General features: G+C 46.9%; 1 protein-coding gene across 1 annotated transcript in view; it reads left to right on the forward strand.

Moving 5' to 3' along the window:
• Myt1 (myelin transcription factor 1) overlaps nt 1–16,820 on the forward strand; it is a 77,306-nt gene that overhangs the window by 29,142 nt on the left and 31,344 nt on the right. The window contains exons 3-6 of the mRNA XM_048347523.1: nt 7,877–7,931; nt 9,941–9,971; nt 14,702–14,764; nt 15,711–15,958. Coding sequence (XP_048203480.1) covers nt 7,877–7,931; nt 9,941–9,971; nt 14,702–14,764; nt 15,711–15,958 — 397 coding nt within the window. The remainder of the gene's footprint in view (nt 1–7,876; nt 7,932–9,940; nt 9,972–14,701; nt 14,765–15,710; nt 15,959–16,820) is intronic.

The raw sequence follows: 16,820 nt of genomic DNA on the forward strand, positions 1-16,820 counted from the left end.
TAAAATATTACATTTAAATATAATTGGTCTTGATTACTGAGTTTTTGGCCTCACTCCCCTTGTCCTACCCTGGCCTACAGGATTCCCAGAGTTCCACTCATCACAGATAATGTGACCATGGGTGCAACCTGATCTGAGGCCAGGAGATCTGGGCAAGGCATTATGTGATTGTCCAGCATCCTGCAGTAAGAACATTTTGGTCTTCCCAATGGCCTAGGAATGACAAGCACAGAGGATTTGAAACTTGTTACCAATAATGCATGACTGTCTAAAATGCAAGTGTCACGAATAAATGTGGGACCCATTCTCAGGTGGTCTTGGCACCACTCACTGCTTTATAATGGAACCATTTGTGAGCCAGTTTCCTGTTTTGAGCATGTACTTCCTGAATTACCAATCTGAGAATTACCAATCTGGTCCAGGGAAGGAGGGAGAATAGAATGGGCCAGTGACCCAGGACTGAAGAGTGGCACAGGTGGTGTGTTTTGATAGGGAATCCAAGAAGGGCAATGGCCTAAGATGGAAGGTGAGTGAGATAAGGAGGCAGCTGGGAGGATGAGAGAGTGAGCAGTTGAGCTTAGGCAGGAGATGTCCATGACTCACACATGCTCCTCAGTTCAGCACTAGGGAAATGGACAGCTCAGTGTGGCTTTGTAGGGACTGTCAGTAAAGGTGGTATAATTAGGGAAATTACAGGTACGAATGGCATTTCTCAAACCCTTTTCTGATCTGGAAGAATAAAATCTTTGGTCCTTAAATATGATAATAGTCAGGGAATGACTAGAATTATGGAACAAAGAAGGTCCATGGCATAGTGTTCAATCAGTAGTTCTTCTTGCCTTGTGGAAGCTTTGGCCACGAACAACTAGAAAGAGGTGCCTGCACGGGGTGTGGGGAGAGAGCTGTGACTGTGCTGGCCTTTCTGACCACCACATGTGATATTGCTTGGTTCTACCCTGGGTGGATTGCAATTCTATCCATGGTTGGGTACCTGTAATTCCAGCAATCAGGAAGATTGTGAGTTCCAGGCCAGCCTGGGCTACATAGAAAGTTCAAGTCAATTTGTGAGATACATAGAAAAACTTTGTTTCAAAAAGAAAAAAAAGAGAGAGATTTTAGGCAGATAGATTCAGATGGCTGCTGCTTCATCAGAATGTCCATATGTAGTCATAATTTTTAATTTTCAGGTTAGAGGGAGTCAAGATCTCATGCTTAGAACTGTTAGGAGAGCTCCCTCATCCTATAGAGACATGTTAAATAATGTCCTACAGGGTATCTATTTTATTTCTATACCCAAGGAGGAGGCTGCTCTATTCAGCTGTAAGCAGACTGTACAATAGATAGAATGTCAGGATGTCGGGACCTGAAGGATCCCTTTTCCCCTATCTCCCGGGGAAATGCCTGAACCCCAGAAACTATGAAAGAGCACTCTGCCTTTTCTTTCGCCAGCAGAAGGCAAAGGCGTACCCTCATGGGTTACACTAAATTGAGGAAAGGTTGCCGATGACTCCCCTCCCCCCGGTCCCCTCATGTTTCAGGAGCGGCGGCGGAAGAAGACATCAGGGAGACACCTGGATGTTTGAATGGGTCTCACAGGATTTAATTGGGAGGGGGTTTATATAGCGGTAATGGCGGGAAAGGAGGGGGACTGGCCAAAGGGCCAGTCATAGGCTAAAGACTGTGTCCATTAGGTGATGTCATGAAACTTCCTTTGTGGGCTGGACAGCCTCTATCATGGTGGCACCCACGTGTTTGCCTCCCCCAGGGGCGGGGTCTTCTCTTCTGGTTGAGGCCGGAAGGTGGGAGTGGCTAGCTTTAACACTGTCCCAGGGCTGGGGGAAGGGCAGTGTCTCAGGAGCTCTTGTCGCCCTTCCCCCATTAAGGCTAAAACTGAGTTCCCAACATCTCCCCCTTTTTTGTTTTTTAAATGAGCAGGGGATGCTGTAAATACATGGCATATGTGGGCATAAGGCAAATGCTGACATCAGGAGAAATTCAGATACACAGTTGGACATCCCCCAAATCAGAATGGAACATCACTGCAGGGAATTAGGAGATGCTATAATGGCTTCCAGTCAGGTACAGGAGTGTTGAGCATATAGTTTGGCCTCAGATCCAGAAAATAAGAAGTAGGATAGGTGTTGGGTTTTTATTTTTATTTTTTGCCAGTCCTGGGGCTTGAACTCAGGACCTGAGCATTGTCCCTGGCTTCTTTTTGCTCAAGGCTAGCACTCTGTCACTTGAGCCACAGCACCACTTCTGGCTGTTTTCTATATGTGTGGTGCTGGGGAATCGAACCCAAGGCTTCATACTTGCTAAGCAAGCACTCTACCACTAAGCCACATTCCCAGCCCAGGTGTTGGGTTTTTGAGGAAGCAGAACTTCTATCTTGTTCCATGGCCCTGCAAGCTGACATGGTTTAGAGCACATGCTTAAAAGAAAGGGCATTTGGAAAGCCACACAGGTGGCAGCAGATGGGTTAGGAATCCTACTAGGATGCTTGTGGAGAGAAAGCAAGACAAGCAGTTGAAGTCTGTTGGAAACTCTTGGAGCCTGGACCTGAACGAGCTAATGTTGTTCCTTGTCAGGTCTTCCCAGCAGTGATAGGAGGGTTGCTGTCCCTCTTGGCTGTACACAAGTAGAGAAGCAAACTAGGGGAAGCATTTCTTTCCTCCCTGAACCAAATGAGGTCCTACCAAGTCAACCAGCTGCCTGCTCCCCTTTACTCAAGCTGCTTCCTGCCTCTTTGCCCTTGTATCTTCCATAGCTCCTTCCTTCTGGGAATCAGCAGACACCCTTACCTATAGCTCTTTGGGAGGAAGAACACTGTGCAAGAGATTGAACTCTCATATAGTCACACTGCAATACACATGATTCTGTGGGTAAAACTGGTCCCAAATCTACTCTAATTATTTAGCTTTGCTGGTTGTCGGAACTCACTTTAAATAAAATAAAAACACCAACGTGTTTTCTTTGAAGCCCAGGGCTGGATGGCACACAGTGTCAGGAGGCCAGAACTCCCAGTAGAATTTCCCATGGCTGTCTCTGCTCAGCCTCCTCTGATGTGTCTCTACTGATCTCATTTTGAGATCCAGTGCCAGGATCTCAGACAGTTCTGATTGTTCCCATTTGCTTATCCATTCTTCCATCTGCCCTTCTGTGCATGATGCTAGTAGGCCAGATCTCTGCAGGATACAGTGAATGACCTTACATCTGTAAACTCAGTCAAAGCAAGAAGAAGACCATGTGGGAGAAAAGCAGGTATAGGAGGGAAAGTGAGTAAGATGGGTGGTTGGAAGGAGGGTAGAGGGCTGACCATTGAGGTATTGCTGGTGTCCTAAGAGTGCTTGCCCTGAGATGTTTCCTCTGGATATTCTTCTTGGCTGTATGCAAGGACAGAACATCATTCTGCCTTCCCTGGGATGGATGAGACACCACCAAGCTAAGTAGCACTGGGACATCCTTAGTCTTGACTGACCAGCTTGTCTTGCCCACCCCTACTCAGGCCCTCAAGCCTTAGTAGCTCTTGAATCTTTGTGGTCACTCTTGAGCACCTTTCCACTCCACCTTCCTGAGGTGATGTGCAAGCCAGGGTTGAAGGCTAATGGCACTCAGGGCCAGAACACCTCTTGCTCAGGCTAGGCTTTAGCACAGATTCTGTCTTCCTTTCCATAGCTTTGGCCATCAGTGCAGAGGACAGTATATGGGGAGCCAGAGAGATGTGGGTTGGTGGGGTAGATGGGAGAGGAGAGATAGACAATCTTGAGGCAGGGCTAGGAGGCTGTGAGCGACCATGGCCTCTGGGGTCAAGGTGATGATCAGCACAGATCTCTTAGACTCAGGGAGTCTGGTTCTCTGGGAAGTTGGGCTCATGAATTTTAAAGACCAGACGTAAGTTGTTGGTTTGGGCTGTGTAGTGTTCTTAGTGTATTCTTCAGATGACTGACAGAATTAAGAGGAATCTGCAAGTTTTTTTTTTTTTGTTTGTTTTTTGCCAGTCCTGGGACTTGGACTCAGGGCCTGAGCACTGTCCCTGGCTTCTTTTTGCTCAAGGCTAGCACTCTGCCACTTGAGTCACAGTGCCACTTCTGGCCATTTTCTGTATATGTGGTACTGGGGAATCGAACCCAGGGCTTCAAGTATACGAGGCAAGCGCTCTTGCCAGTAGGCCATATTCCCAGCCCCTGAATCTGCAAGTTTTAAGGCTGTTTGCTGCATTTATTTTTCTTTTGGCACCTAAATTTGTAAAGGTCCAACTGAGGAAACTCAGTTTTAGCAAGGATACTATGCAGATCTGTCTGAAGAGGAGCTGTTTATTGTGAGTCTGTATTTGTTTGAAAAGTGCTTACATGACTGGGCTTGACTTCACTAACACACACACACATACACACACACACACACACACTGTAGAACAAAACAAAAAAAACACTTTGGAGTGAGACTGCTCTGTGCAGTGCTAACAAAGCAAGCCGAGTGGTTGGATGGAGAGATAATTCTCTAATAGATGGGACAAAACAGAGTATTTGCATTTGTGAATTTTCCTTCTCATTAGTTTCCTACAGAAGATGGAACTATGGAAATACTAGAGCTATGAGATGTGCTCAGGTGGCAGTGTGAATTTGGTGTTAGAGAAGAGAAGATATGGCAGTTTTTTCTTTTTCCTGTATTAAAGATTGAATGTAGGGCCTCTTGCTCACTGGGAAAGGGATCTGCCAGTCTCAGATGCTGCTACTGAGTGAGACAGCTGGTTCCACAGTGAGAAACATGGACACTTTAGGATGTGAGCTTGGTTTATCTCCATAAAGAAGCCCCCCCTTCACCTTTAAGGTGAAAAGGCATTGCGGGTTTGGGCAAAATAGTCCCCACATTTGTTCTTTGAACAAGTAAAGGTTTTTCCCCCCCCTAGTAGTGGGGCTTGAACTCAGGGCCTAAGTGTTGTCCCTGAGCTTCTTTCTGCTCAAGGCTAGTGCTTCACCACTTGAGCCATAGATCTACTTCCAGCTGTTTGGTAGTTTATTGGAGATAAGAGTCTCATAAGAACAACAAAAACACATAAAAAGAAAAAACAAAACAAAACAAAAAAGAACAACAATAAAAAAAAGAGTCTCATAGGTTCTGGTAGCTCATGCCTGTAATCCTAGCTGCTCAGGAGGCTGAGATCTGAGGTTTGCAGTTCAAAGCCAGTCCAGGCAGAAAAGTTCATGAGACTCTTACCTCCAATAAACTACTCAGAAAAAGCTAGAAGTTGTGTGTGACTCAAGTGGTAGAATGCTAACCTTGAGTACAAAGAGGCTCAGGGGCAGTGCCCAGGCCCTGAGTTCAAGCCCCAGGACTGGGTTAAAAAAGAGTGTCACAGACTTTCCACCCTGAGCCGGCTTGGAACCACGTGCTCAGATCTCAGCCTCCTGAGTACCTAAGATAATACATGTGAACCACTGGCACCCAGCTGTCAAAGTACTCTTTTTTTTTTTCAAATTGTTTTTATAAAGGTGATGTACAGAGGGGCTGCTGTTTCATAAGTCAGGTAAGGAGTACATTTCTATTTGGTCTGTCCCTGCCCACAAATTGTATAGTTGGCATTTTTTTTTTTTGGTCAGTTGTGGGTTTGGTCAAGGCCTGGGCACTGTCCCTGAGCTTCATTGTTCAAGGCTATCACTCTACCGCTTTGAGCCACAATACCACTTTTAATTTTCTGGGGCATGATTGGAGATAAGACTCTCACAGAGTTTCCTGTTGGGACTGGCTTTGAATGGTGATGCTCAGATCTCAACCTTCCAAGTAGCTAGGATTACAAGCATGAGCCACTGGTGCTGGCTAGTTGTACTGTTTAACTTAGCAGAATTGCTTGCCAATTTCCTTGGGAAAAATGATAGAAAAAAATGAGGTGGAGGAGGGAGAGAGAGAGGTGGGGGGAGAGAGAGAGAACTATAGATTGCATTTCAACTCAGTACAAGATTTAGGCAAATCAGATGTACCAACCCCATTGTGCAGGTTGCATGGGCACTGCACATAGGCCCACTGCACAAGGCATACTGCACACAGGCCCACTGCACACAAGCCCACTGCATATAGGCCCACTGTACAAGGTACACTGCACACAGGCTCAGTACACACAGGCTCACCACACACAGGCTCAGTACTGTTGACATCTGAAGGCTCGTGAATGTTATGAAGTCCCTTTTTGACATGTGCTCCTCTCTTCACTTGAAATATGAGCCATTGGTTCATGGAGGAACCTCCACTTTAAAAATGATAGTAATTGTCTTCTGTTCTATGGGAAGGTGGTAGTAAATGCATGGCTTATGGCACTGCTCTATAGCCTAGAGGTTACATAAATTACTCAGATTTTGCTTTTTCTTCCTTAACATGTCACATAAACCATTGCATGTTATGCAGGAGAAAGTTCACTTTGCAAATTTCATGTAACTAGAGGAATTCCATTTTCTTCCTTCCCAGGTGATAACATATAGGTTTGTCTCTTGTTGGCTTTTAGGACCTAAAATTTATTTGAGATAGGGGCTTCTGGGCACTACTCTTGCTTTCCTGTCCTCCTTTCTTCTGTTACTTCTTCCACTTTCGTGCTTTCTTTCCCTTTGCCAGCCTTTCACATGGAGCCCTGGGTGTTAAGGTGTCAGTGATCTGTCCCAGGTGTGGATTTGTCTCACTTTCTCCCTGACCACAGGGACATGTGTTAAAGCCCCAGTCAACCACTCTTCTCCAGGTGACCACCGGGCCCTCAGCCCCCCTTGGAGATTCTTGTTCATCCCACATAGGGCACTAGGGTGTTGTGTTTCTCCAAATTTATCATAGAGACACAGGTCTAGGATTCTGTGTGATGAGCCATAGAACTTATGTGCCTTCATTCTCAAACATGTCTTTCTGTGACCATTACCCTCATGGGGGCTCTCCCCTGGCCCTCTTGAAGGACCATGTTGTGGGTAGCATCTGCATGGAAGCCTCCTAGGTTCAGAGAGAGCAGAAGTATGGAGTCTCTGATGGGTTTGGGCAGGGTAGCTGGATAGGCCAATGAGACTCTCACCTGGGAAGCCAAAGAACATACAAGCTAAGACTGACCCAGGCTGCCAGTTCTCAAGAGGATTACCCTAGTGTGGGCACTAACACCCAATTGTGTGGGAAGGCAGGGTCTAAGGAAAGCCAAGCTCTGGGACATGGTGGTCTGATCCAGCTCCATTCTTGGCAGCTGAATTTGTGGCAGACAATCTACCCTGTGCCTCAGAACCTTCCTAGCCAGGTGAACAGAACTGTGCCAAGAGTCCCTAGTATTATAAAACACTCTCTAAATGAGAAGGGCAGGTCCTGTGCTTTGACTGTGTGTGTGTGTGTGTGTGTGTGTGTGTGTGTGTGTGTGTGTTTTCAAACTAGGGCTTGAACTAAGGGCCTTGGCACTCTTGCTTAGCTTTTCTGTTCAAGGCTGGCATTCTACCACTTGAGTCACACTTTCACTTCAGCCTTTTGCTGATTAATTAGAGATAAGAGTCTCATGACTTTTTCTGTTTGTTCTGACTTTGAATTAAAATAGGTAGCCTTAAGGCATGAATCATTGGTGCCCAGCTGTACTTTTGTGGTTTTTTGCTGGCAAGTGTGAACCTGGGGAGGTGAGGGTGAGGTTTCTGCTGCCCCTTTGTTGAGGGGCTGAGAGATGTGGCTGGAGCATATCTTGGTGCCTAGTGTTCTTTTCTGGACATTCCCTCCCATACCTTTCCAATCAACTGTTCTTGGTCCCACCTCTGACTTTTTGGGTTATCATTTTACCTTCACTGTCAAAGCTTTATCCAGATGTCCCTAATAGTTCTGCACAAGTGGCAAATGCTGACTTGGATTTCTTGTTAACATATAAGTTGTTGTTTGCTTGCAGATGAGCTTAGAAAATGATGACAAGCGAGCTCGCACACGGTCAAAGGCCCTCCGAGGTAAGTGCTGTCTGGTTTGGCTTGAGTCCCTATCTTACTAGCTTCTTTGTCTGGAACTGTCAATCCCAATCTGCTCAATAGTTCTCAAGAGAACAAACCCATCACAGATGCAGTTTCTTGGTAGCCTCCTGCCTACAAGTAGCACCTGAAGGCCTCAGGTCTCTGTAGCCTTTTTGATCCATAGTTCAGCATCTAAGAAGTTTTTGATGTCCTTAGGCCTAGACAGATCTTTCCAGAGTGGAAATATAGAGATAGATGCAGTTCCATGGAATGGGATATCAGAGTTAAGTTTTGAGCCCTTTCTGAAAGCTTAGAAATGAAAGACAACCAGCCTTGGCTCCTAACCTTTTCTCTCCAAGAGATTAGTACTGGTTCTGCTGAGGACTGGATGTTTGTTGTGTAGAACTGGCAGTGGGGTGGGGAGAAGGGGCTCTAGTTACGGAGCTTCAACGTCTTGGCTATCTCATATCTCCTTTTACATCTGAAAGGGCATCTTGTCATGCCCCACAGAGTATGTAGAAGCTTTGAGTAGCTGAGGGATTGCCTGCCCTGGTTGGACCTCCGTATATCTTTGCAATCAGTGCCCATCCTGTGGACTGGCACTTGCCCATCTCTCTTCATCTCTAGCTGGATCTGATGGGTCATGTCTCCTGCCAAGAGCTGATATTATCTACAATTAGAGAAAGAGATATCACCCTGGGCTTTGCAGGCTCAGAGATCAGGTCCACTCTGTAAGCCCTTCAGCATGTGGCTGAGAAGACAGTTCTTCTTTTTAAAATATATTGTTATTGTAGAGTTGATATACAGAGGGGTTGCAGTTACATGAGTCAGGTAAGGAGTAATGAGTACAATTTTTTTTTTTGCCAGTCCTGGGCCTTGAACTCAGGGCTTGAGCACTGTCCCTGGCTTCTTTTTGCTCAAGGCTAGCACTCTGCCACTTGAGCCACAGTGCCACTTCTGGCTTTTTCTATATATGTGGTGCTGAGGAATCGAACCCAGGGCTTCATGTTTACGAGGCAAGCACTATTGCCACTAGGCCATATTCCCAGCCCCATGAGTACAATTCTTTTTGAACCATGTCTCCCCTTCTTTCACTCTCTTCCAGTCTTTCCCTCCCATCCCCACCCAGTTCATTTTCCTCATAGCGTCTAGTGAGTATCATGTTTTATTTGTTCATCCTTGTTCCATCTTTTTTTTTTTTTTGCCAGTCCTGGAGCTTGGACTCAGGGCCTGGGCACTTCTGGTTTCTTTTTGGTCAAGGCTAGTAATCTACTACTTGATCCACAGCACCACTTCTGGCTTTTTCTGTATATGTGGTGCTGAGGAATCGAACCCAGGGCAAGCACTCTATTGCTAAGGCACATTCCTAGCCCATTGTTCCATCTTTTATGTTCTTTCTTACCCTCTCAAATACAAACAAGGTAAAAGTAAAAGAAAACAAAAATAGCAACAATGCTAACTAAAGTATGTCTCTTGTTTCCTTTTCTTGGAGTTCATTTCATAGGATATTATTTTACATGATCATCAGTACATAGCTATTGAGTCTTTGCCCTCCACTCCTATGCATAGCCTCCTTTGGCAATGATATTGTGCCATTTGTAAGTAAATGGAAAGCCTTGGAAAAATTATATTAAGCAAAGGAAGCCGAAGCCAAAGAAACATAGGCTGCATAGTTTCCCTCATTTGTGGCAACTAGAATGTGCCTATAAATATACAAGTAAACACACTGAATGACTAAAATAAATAAAAAACACTGGGACCTGATAAATTACATAGGACCCTAGTCACTAACATACGAGGAGACAGTTCTTTCCACTGACTGAGGAGCACCTTTTTGGAGGTTAGGAAAGGGTGGGCACAAAAGGAACAAGTCAGAGCTCACTGGGCTCCCATACCCCATCCCTGGAAAGCTCTTAGTTGTTTTTATTTCATTTATAACCTTAAGGAAACAGACTTAAAATTCTAAGTCCTACATGTGTTTTTCTGTTTCTATCTTTTCCCCTACTCAGGACTCCCAGAGACTACAGGTGCAGACCTCAGGTAAGGAAGTTTTCCTGCTCCCACTGGACATGACCCACCACCCATTTTCTTATGACCTTGAGGATGTCTTAAGTATTCCCTGAAAGTCCCTTCTTTCCTTGAGTAGGCTGCCTCTCTTTGTACCATATCTTGCTATCTATACCCCAGGTATCCCTCTTTAGCTCTGAATAGCTCCATTATCCTTACGGCAGTGACCAGAGCTCTGGTCACCACTAGGATCTGGTCTATCACCAAGGTTCCTGAAACCAGCAGTGAGGTGCTCTTGGTCGAATCCTGCAAATGCTTCAGTTTGGTCACAGATGAGAGATAGAGTTTTTCACAACCTGAGTCATCATGTGTCCAAAATGCACATGATGGTGTCATGGGCTGGTGAATGCAGCTGGCAGCTTTGTGATGTTTCTTCCTACTGTTGAGGGGTAGATTCCTACTAAACTGAGAATAGATCAGTCCAGGACCTGATTTATTTCTTCATGCTACAATAATAGAGTGGATGTTTTTTTTTACCAATCAGGAAAACAAGAGTATTTCAAAGCATACTCCATGATTCTTGTGCAGAGGTGAAACACAAGACCAGTTTCCCTGCACTATTTTAGGCTTTAATTTGGAGATAGGAGGAAGGGTGTGGGAAATAGTCTCAGGCATTGTGAAAGCCTCATAGGACAGTTGCAGACCCAGGAATTCTCATTGAAGCACCAACCAGTGTGGTGTTATTGTCCTATGTGTAAAGTGTGTAAACTGAACTTTAGTGTTAAGCTTTGTCCAACTAGAAGAGCTGGATCATGCTCTCTATTGCTGGAAGCCCAGTGATGGTCCAAGTGTAGAAGGGTCAAAAGTGGACTGCAGACAGACCAGGCACCAGCACTTCTGGTCTGTCGTCCTCAGGATGCCCCAGGACAGTGTCCCTGAAGCACCAGGACAGCTCCCTGGAGGGAAGCCACCTCTGAAGGGCCTGAAGAAGAAATGGTTACGAGTTCTTGTGATTTTCAAAGGGTCCAGGAGGAGGATAGCATTTAGCATGGGACATCTTGTGGGCAAATACGTTGGTGTCTAATGTTCTACCAACAATTTCTTCTGCAATTTCCTGGCTTCTTTTGGGTTGAGTGCTGGGGAGAGGATTAAACTAAGGGCCTTGTACATTCTAGGTAAGTGTTCTCTCACTGAACTACAACCCTGCAGTTCCTGGTGTTTGAAAGGCCAATGCATAGAACAAAATGGAACATAGACTATGCTAAGAAGTCAACCCAGTGCCACAGATGATGTCACTCATTCCTGTGCTCACACATGTTCACTGTCCACAGGCTCCACATGGACAATGAGCTGCAGTGCAGGTGTGGCTCATACCAGCTGACTGCCATCAGTTGCAGTGAAAGCCTTTATACCTCATTGGTATATGCTGTTTGTCCCCTCCCTGGGCCTGTTTATCATGGGATCTGGTCAAAGGGGCAGATACGGTAGGGCTCATACTGTGGTGCAAGAAGAGTGAGTGTGACATACAGAGGGCTTGCTTTGCCATTTAGGCGAGGGATATCATGTTACAAGTGCAAGTTGTGATTATTAGGTAAACTTAAGCAGAATCTCTTGGTTGTAGCCCTGTGTTCTTGACTTTCTTTAGTAGATGAATGATTTACAGCCCACTGGCTTAGAACTACATTGCCTGCATTGACCCCCCCCCCCCATAATCCCATGCCTCAGGCAGAGCTCTTAGGAGGAACCTGTTCCCTGTGAAATAGCAGGATGGTTGTTATGAGGTGAGTAGAAGGGTCTGGAGACAGGACCCTGCCCTGCTTCTTTGTCCCCTAGAAACCAATTGAATTCCCTTGTGCACTGAATTTAACACTTCAATTCACAAGGGAATGATTTTACCTTGGCACCTGTGGATACAACAGTTTGCGTATTGGTCAGGTCTAGCAGCTGTCACACAACCTCAGAAAGGCCTTGTCAAAGCCAAGGATTAGGGTTATTGTCTTTGAGACACATCATTAGGATAGCCAGTGCTTCATTCCTATAGCCCTTTGTCCTGAAGCTAGCCCTTCCTCTTCAAAGGGCCTTCTTCCTTGAGCTATGAGCTAGTTTCTGCTTAGAGGACAGGTTAGTGTGAGGGTCTTCTACCTGCCCCCTGGGCGGGAAGGAAACCAGTCCCTTGGGAGGGTGGTAACTAAAACATGAGGCTCCAAGTTAGGCTTTGACTCCTCTCCCAACTGGAGTTTCTGGATAACCAAGGCTAGTGTTTGGATCCTCCAGATTGCCTGCTGAGAGGTGGTCATGAACCAGGCTCTTTGCTGCCTCACTTGTTCTGCTTCCTTGTGTCTCTGACACTGACTTCAGTTGCATAGGAGCCAAGGCTGGGAAATGCAGGAGTGTTACTGAGTGTCTGTAAACAGGCATGGGCACCTTGAGTGGCAGGAGGGCCCAGCCTAGGTCTATCTCTTCCCATGGTGAATGGAGGCAGCCCAAGAAGCATGGAACCTGCACCCTCAGGCATTCCTAGGTGTGTGTCACAGAGGCACACATAAGCTTGTAAGCTACTCATAGGTACATGTGTCCACATGTGTTAACAAGTGTTTACTGAATATGTGTATTCACATGTTCAGGGTGTTTATAGTGTGCTTGTGTGTTTTCATGTGCTCACAGATGCTCCTGTGAGTTGGTAGATAGCCATGTGATCTCTTAGGTGGTCATAGGTGCTCATGGGTGCTGACAGGTGAACCTGTGAAGCTTGGGATTGATGCCTACTGCCATTGCAGACTTTGGAGATTGGCTAGGTGTCCCATTGGCTCGGCTTGATGCTTTCTCAGCAGCTGGGTCTAAGGGGTTTCCTATATCCTGTCACAGAGTGGCCTTGCCAGTTCCACACATGTTGGATTTTAGCTACATCCCATGCCCCGAGGTTGGGAGGAAAGGTGTTGGCTGGGGACCAGGACCCTTGTAAGCAGCGTGGAGGAGTTGCTAAGAGCAGGTGACATGTGGGGGGCAACGTGGTGCCCCGCAGGCTTCCACAGCAGCTGTCGCCTAATTGCCTGATTAACTCAGTGATTAATCAACTAATTGGGACCTCAGCTTCAAGTCTAAATAACAGGAGCTTTTTGTGAAAAGTCTCTAAGCTAGTTCTTGAGACAGCAAAGTAAGTATGAGCCTGGATTTCACAATAGACTGAATGACCAGGGGCCACAGCAATTCCCTTCTGTCTAGAAAGGAAATCTGATAAAAATCCCTCCCCAACTCTTCCCTCTTCCTTTCTTCCTGGCCTGCCTCAGTTCTGCTTCCATTCTCCTTTGCTTTCCTATCTTCCTTTTAGTATATTAAAGACCCATACTAAGAGCAGCTGCTCTCTCAGTACCCTACTAAGAGTGGCCTGTGGGGGGAGGGCAGCCCTTAGCTCCCCTGCTTCCAATGTCTGCTACTGAAATTGTTTGGGCTGGAACTGGCTCTGTGGATGGTCAGCAACTGTGGCCTACATGGTAAATTTTGGGTTCCTGGTATCTGAAGCCAGGCCATAGTCAGTCCACTAGGTACCATCAGTGTTATCTGCACAGAGGAGGAGTTAGTGTCCTTTTTGTGCTCCCAGAAGCTGCCCTTCACTGGTCTCTCTGAAGACTCTGGGTATATGTGCTATGTTTTAGAAGAGCCTAGCTCAATCCTAGGCAGAAGCTCAGACCTGAGACCCCAATCCTGAACACTCCATTGATACCAGGGAGGTTTCTGTCCCCGACCCATGGGAAGTTCAGGCTTCTGCTTCTCCATCTTTCAGGCAGCCTTGGGGTTTCCCTGTCTTGCCGGTTCACAGTAGCATAGCAGCATTGTCAATTCTTTGTAGCCTGTGGACTGTGAACATGTCTCAGCCCATAGGAGTCTGTTGTACAGCGGATGCTGACTTCACACACCACACAGGCCCCTCTGTAGCTGCTTTCACTTGAGAGATCCTGTAGAACCCTGGCCTTGCACCATGGTTAGGTTGTGTGTCCAGTGCCCATGAATGGAATCTTCCAGAGCTCCCTGTAGATTTAGACATATCGACAGACAGGTATAGCTGAGGGAAGGAACTTCTGGGGTCTTTTACCCTATTGTATCTGCCCATCATGAGGGCAGTGCCCTTCTCAGCATAGCTGGTACATCCTTTACCAGGTAGGATGGGCGGCCCTTCTGGCTTCCCTTTCTTTTGTGGGAGCTGGTACCCCTATGATGCTGCAGGTCCTGGAGTTTTTGGCTTGGGCCACACAAAGCTTTCCCTGCCTGACAGCCCAGTTCAGTTTGTATGGAAGGGAGCATGGACTGCTGCCTTTGATGGACACAGGCCTTACAGCATTGGTGATGGGCATGGAGAATTCTGACTTTTGTGCTCTGGTCTTGGGGAAGATGAGCAATGAGCTCCCTTTGGAGATGGTGTTGCTTCTGGGTGCCTCAGGGGGGCTTGTTTCTAAGCTCTGGAAGCCTGTTGGCAGCTGGCAGAGTGTCTGCCTAGGGGAAAGGAAGCTGTCCACCAAGCAGATGCCAATGTTAGAAGCCTTGCTCTTGTACATACAAATCTTTAATTAAATCTACTCATAAAACTGTAATGAGCTATTCATTTATTTAAATGGGTTATTTCACTATTTTTTTTTTAGCAAACTTACAGTTTTATCCTGAGATAAACTGTTTGGAGACCATCTCCTGCTCCCCAGGTTGGGTTCCTAGTGGGCCATTAGATTCTTGTCACCTGTGGTAACCTCTTCTGCTTGTCCCCTCCCCCCCAGCTGTCCCACCCCAGGATGCACAGGCTCTGGACATGTTCGGGGCAAGTACTCCAGGCACCGAAGGTAAGAGGTTCCTTGGCTCTCTTGTAAAGGAAATCTAGGGTTCCCTCCCTGACTCTGAGCCTCTCTGTGGATTAAAAACCTATCTGTGGCTGTTGATGCCAGGCTGGCCCCAACTGTTTTCACTCTGACCATATTCCTGTGGTGTCTTTGCCCAAGTGAGCCTGGATGGGAGTGTGCCAGGAGGAAGCAGCCCTTTGTACCTTGGTTTTTCTCACCAAGGGCTGCTTCAAGGCCAGGGTGTGTTCATGTGGCAATGCTTAGAGCCAGCCTGGTGCCATCAGGAGGACTCAAAGCCTGGCTCTCTCCTTCCATCAGGATGTCTTGTGTTTCCTTGTCTGGCTGGTCCATAGTAGCATGGGGTACTAGCAACTCCTTGCAACCCTTGGGCTGTGAATATACCTTAGCCCACAGGAACCTGAGCCATGTTAAACCCTGGCCTCTGGTGCTACGCAGGCCTCTGTGTAACTGCTGTTGTCTTCTGTATCGTCCTCAAATTGGGGCAAGGGTCTTGTATCATCCTCCAGAGCCCTGGAAGACCTGCAGGGTCTTGGGAGTTGTACCACAAAAGGCAGAAGATGGAGAAGTAAAGAGCAAGAGTGAGAGGAAATGGTCGGAGATTGGATTAGGGTATCTGTGAGATACTGGCTATATCTGGTGGGATGATTTAGAGAGAAGCAGCCCATGTCAACAGGGCCCTGAGGGGCTGGGAGTCCTTGTTCCAGGTGTAGATGTGTATCACTGTAATGCAATTTAAAATATAACCAGGAACTTTTAAATATACATGTATACACACATATAATTAGATGTAAGATTTTAAATACATCAGAGCTAGGGGCTTCCAGCTGAGAGTAGCAGCAGAGGGAGAAAACCTCAGGAGGTGCTCACAGGGCATCCCAGGCTTCTGTGGACTTGGCCTGCCTTTTGCATCTCCCCCTCTACCTCCCAGTTTACAGAGTTGTCCTCTGGCCAAGAAGAGGAAGCTGGAGGGCTCTGAGGCTGAGCACCTGGTGTCGAAGAGGAAGTCACACCCCCTGAGGCTGGCTCTGGATGAGAGCTACCGTGTGGACAGTGATGGCAGTGAGGATGCTGAGGTGAAGGAAGCCTCTGTTTCAGATGAATCGGAAAGCCCTCTGGAGGAGGCTGAAGCTGAGATGTCAGGACAGGAGGAGATTCATCGCCCGGAGCCAGCTGAAGGTGCTCTGTTGCTTTTTTCCCTCTGAATAAAGGCTGCTTAGTGTGGCCTGGAGAATTGCAGCCTGTGAGCAGGGAGGGAGTGAGGCGGAGTGAGGAAAGCCTTCCTGAGAACAAGGCATGTGTTATGCCAACACAGGCAGCTTCCTGAGAGGGGAGACTGCCAGGGATGCATGAGGTTGTGGTGTGTGCAAGCATCACTTGTAGGGAGAAGTGGGAGGGCTGGTGTGCATGTGTACAAGTGTGGTGGGATTATAGCTGTGTCTGTGTTGTGTGTGAGATGATGTGTCTGTGGGAAGCTCTTAGATGGAGTCTAACCTGCCTGGCTTTTTGAGCATGCTTCCTGAGGTGGGTTTGCTTGGCCCATAGTCACTAAAGGGAGGTGTGAGGACACATCTCGGGTTGAGCATCAGATGATGGACTGAGTGGGGCCTCTAAAGGGGACTTCAGAGGAAAGTGGGGAAGCTGAGAGGGAAAAGAGGGAGGCCAAGGGGCCTCTGCTTCTTTGTGGGAAGCATAAGGATTAACCACTCTGAGGACCTAGATATTGGTAAGGATAAGAAGAGTTAGTCCCTGGATCCCCAGAGAAGTTTATGTCAATCCTGCAGAACCTGGGCAGAGCTGCAGAATTCAGAGTTCAGAATGAAAAATGAGGCCCAACTCTTCTCAACCTCCTTCCCCACAAGCTTTTGGGATCTGTTGCCTTTGAAAGGTTGAGATGGATTTTTGCCATTCTGGGCATTACTGGGTGGGGTTTGGATAGAGTTCATGCCCACTTTTTTGACAGGTGTTACATCACTTGAGCCATGCCTTTTACTTATATTTTGGACGCCATCTAGGCTGATCCCTCACTACCTTTTCTTCT

Source organism: Perognathus longimembris, chromosome 6, assembly GCF_023159225.1.
Source record: "Perognathus longimembris pacificus isolate PPM17 chromosome 6, ASM2315922v1, whole genome shotgun sequence".
NCBI classification, from domain to species: domain Eukaryota; kingdom Metazoa; phylum Chordata; class Mammalia; order Rodentia; family Heteromyidae; genus Perognathus; species Perognathus longimembris.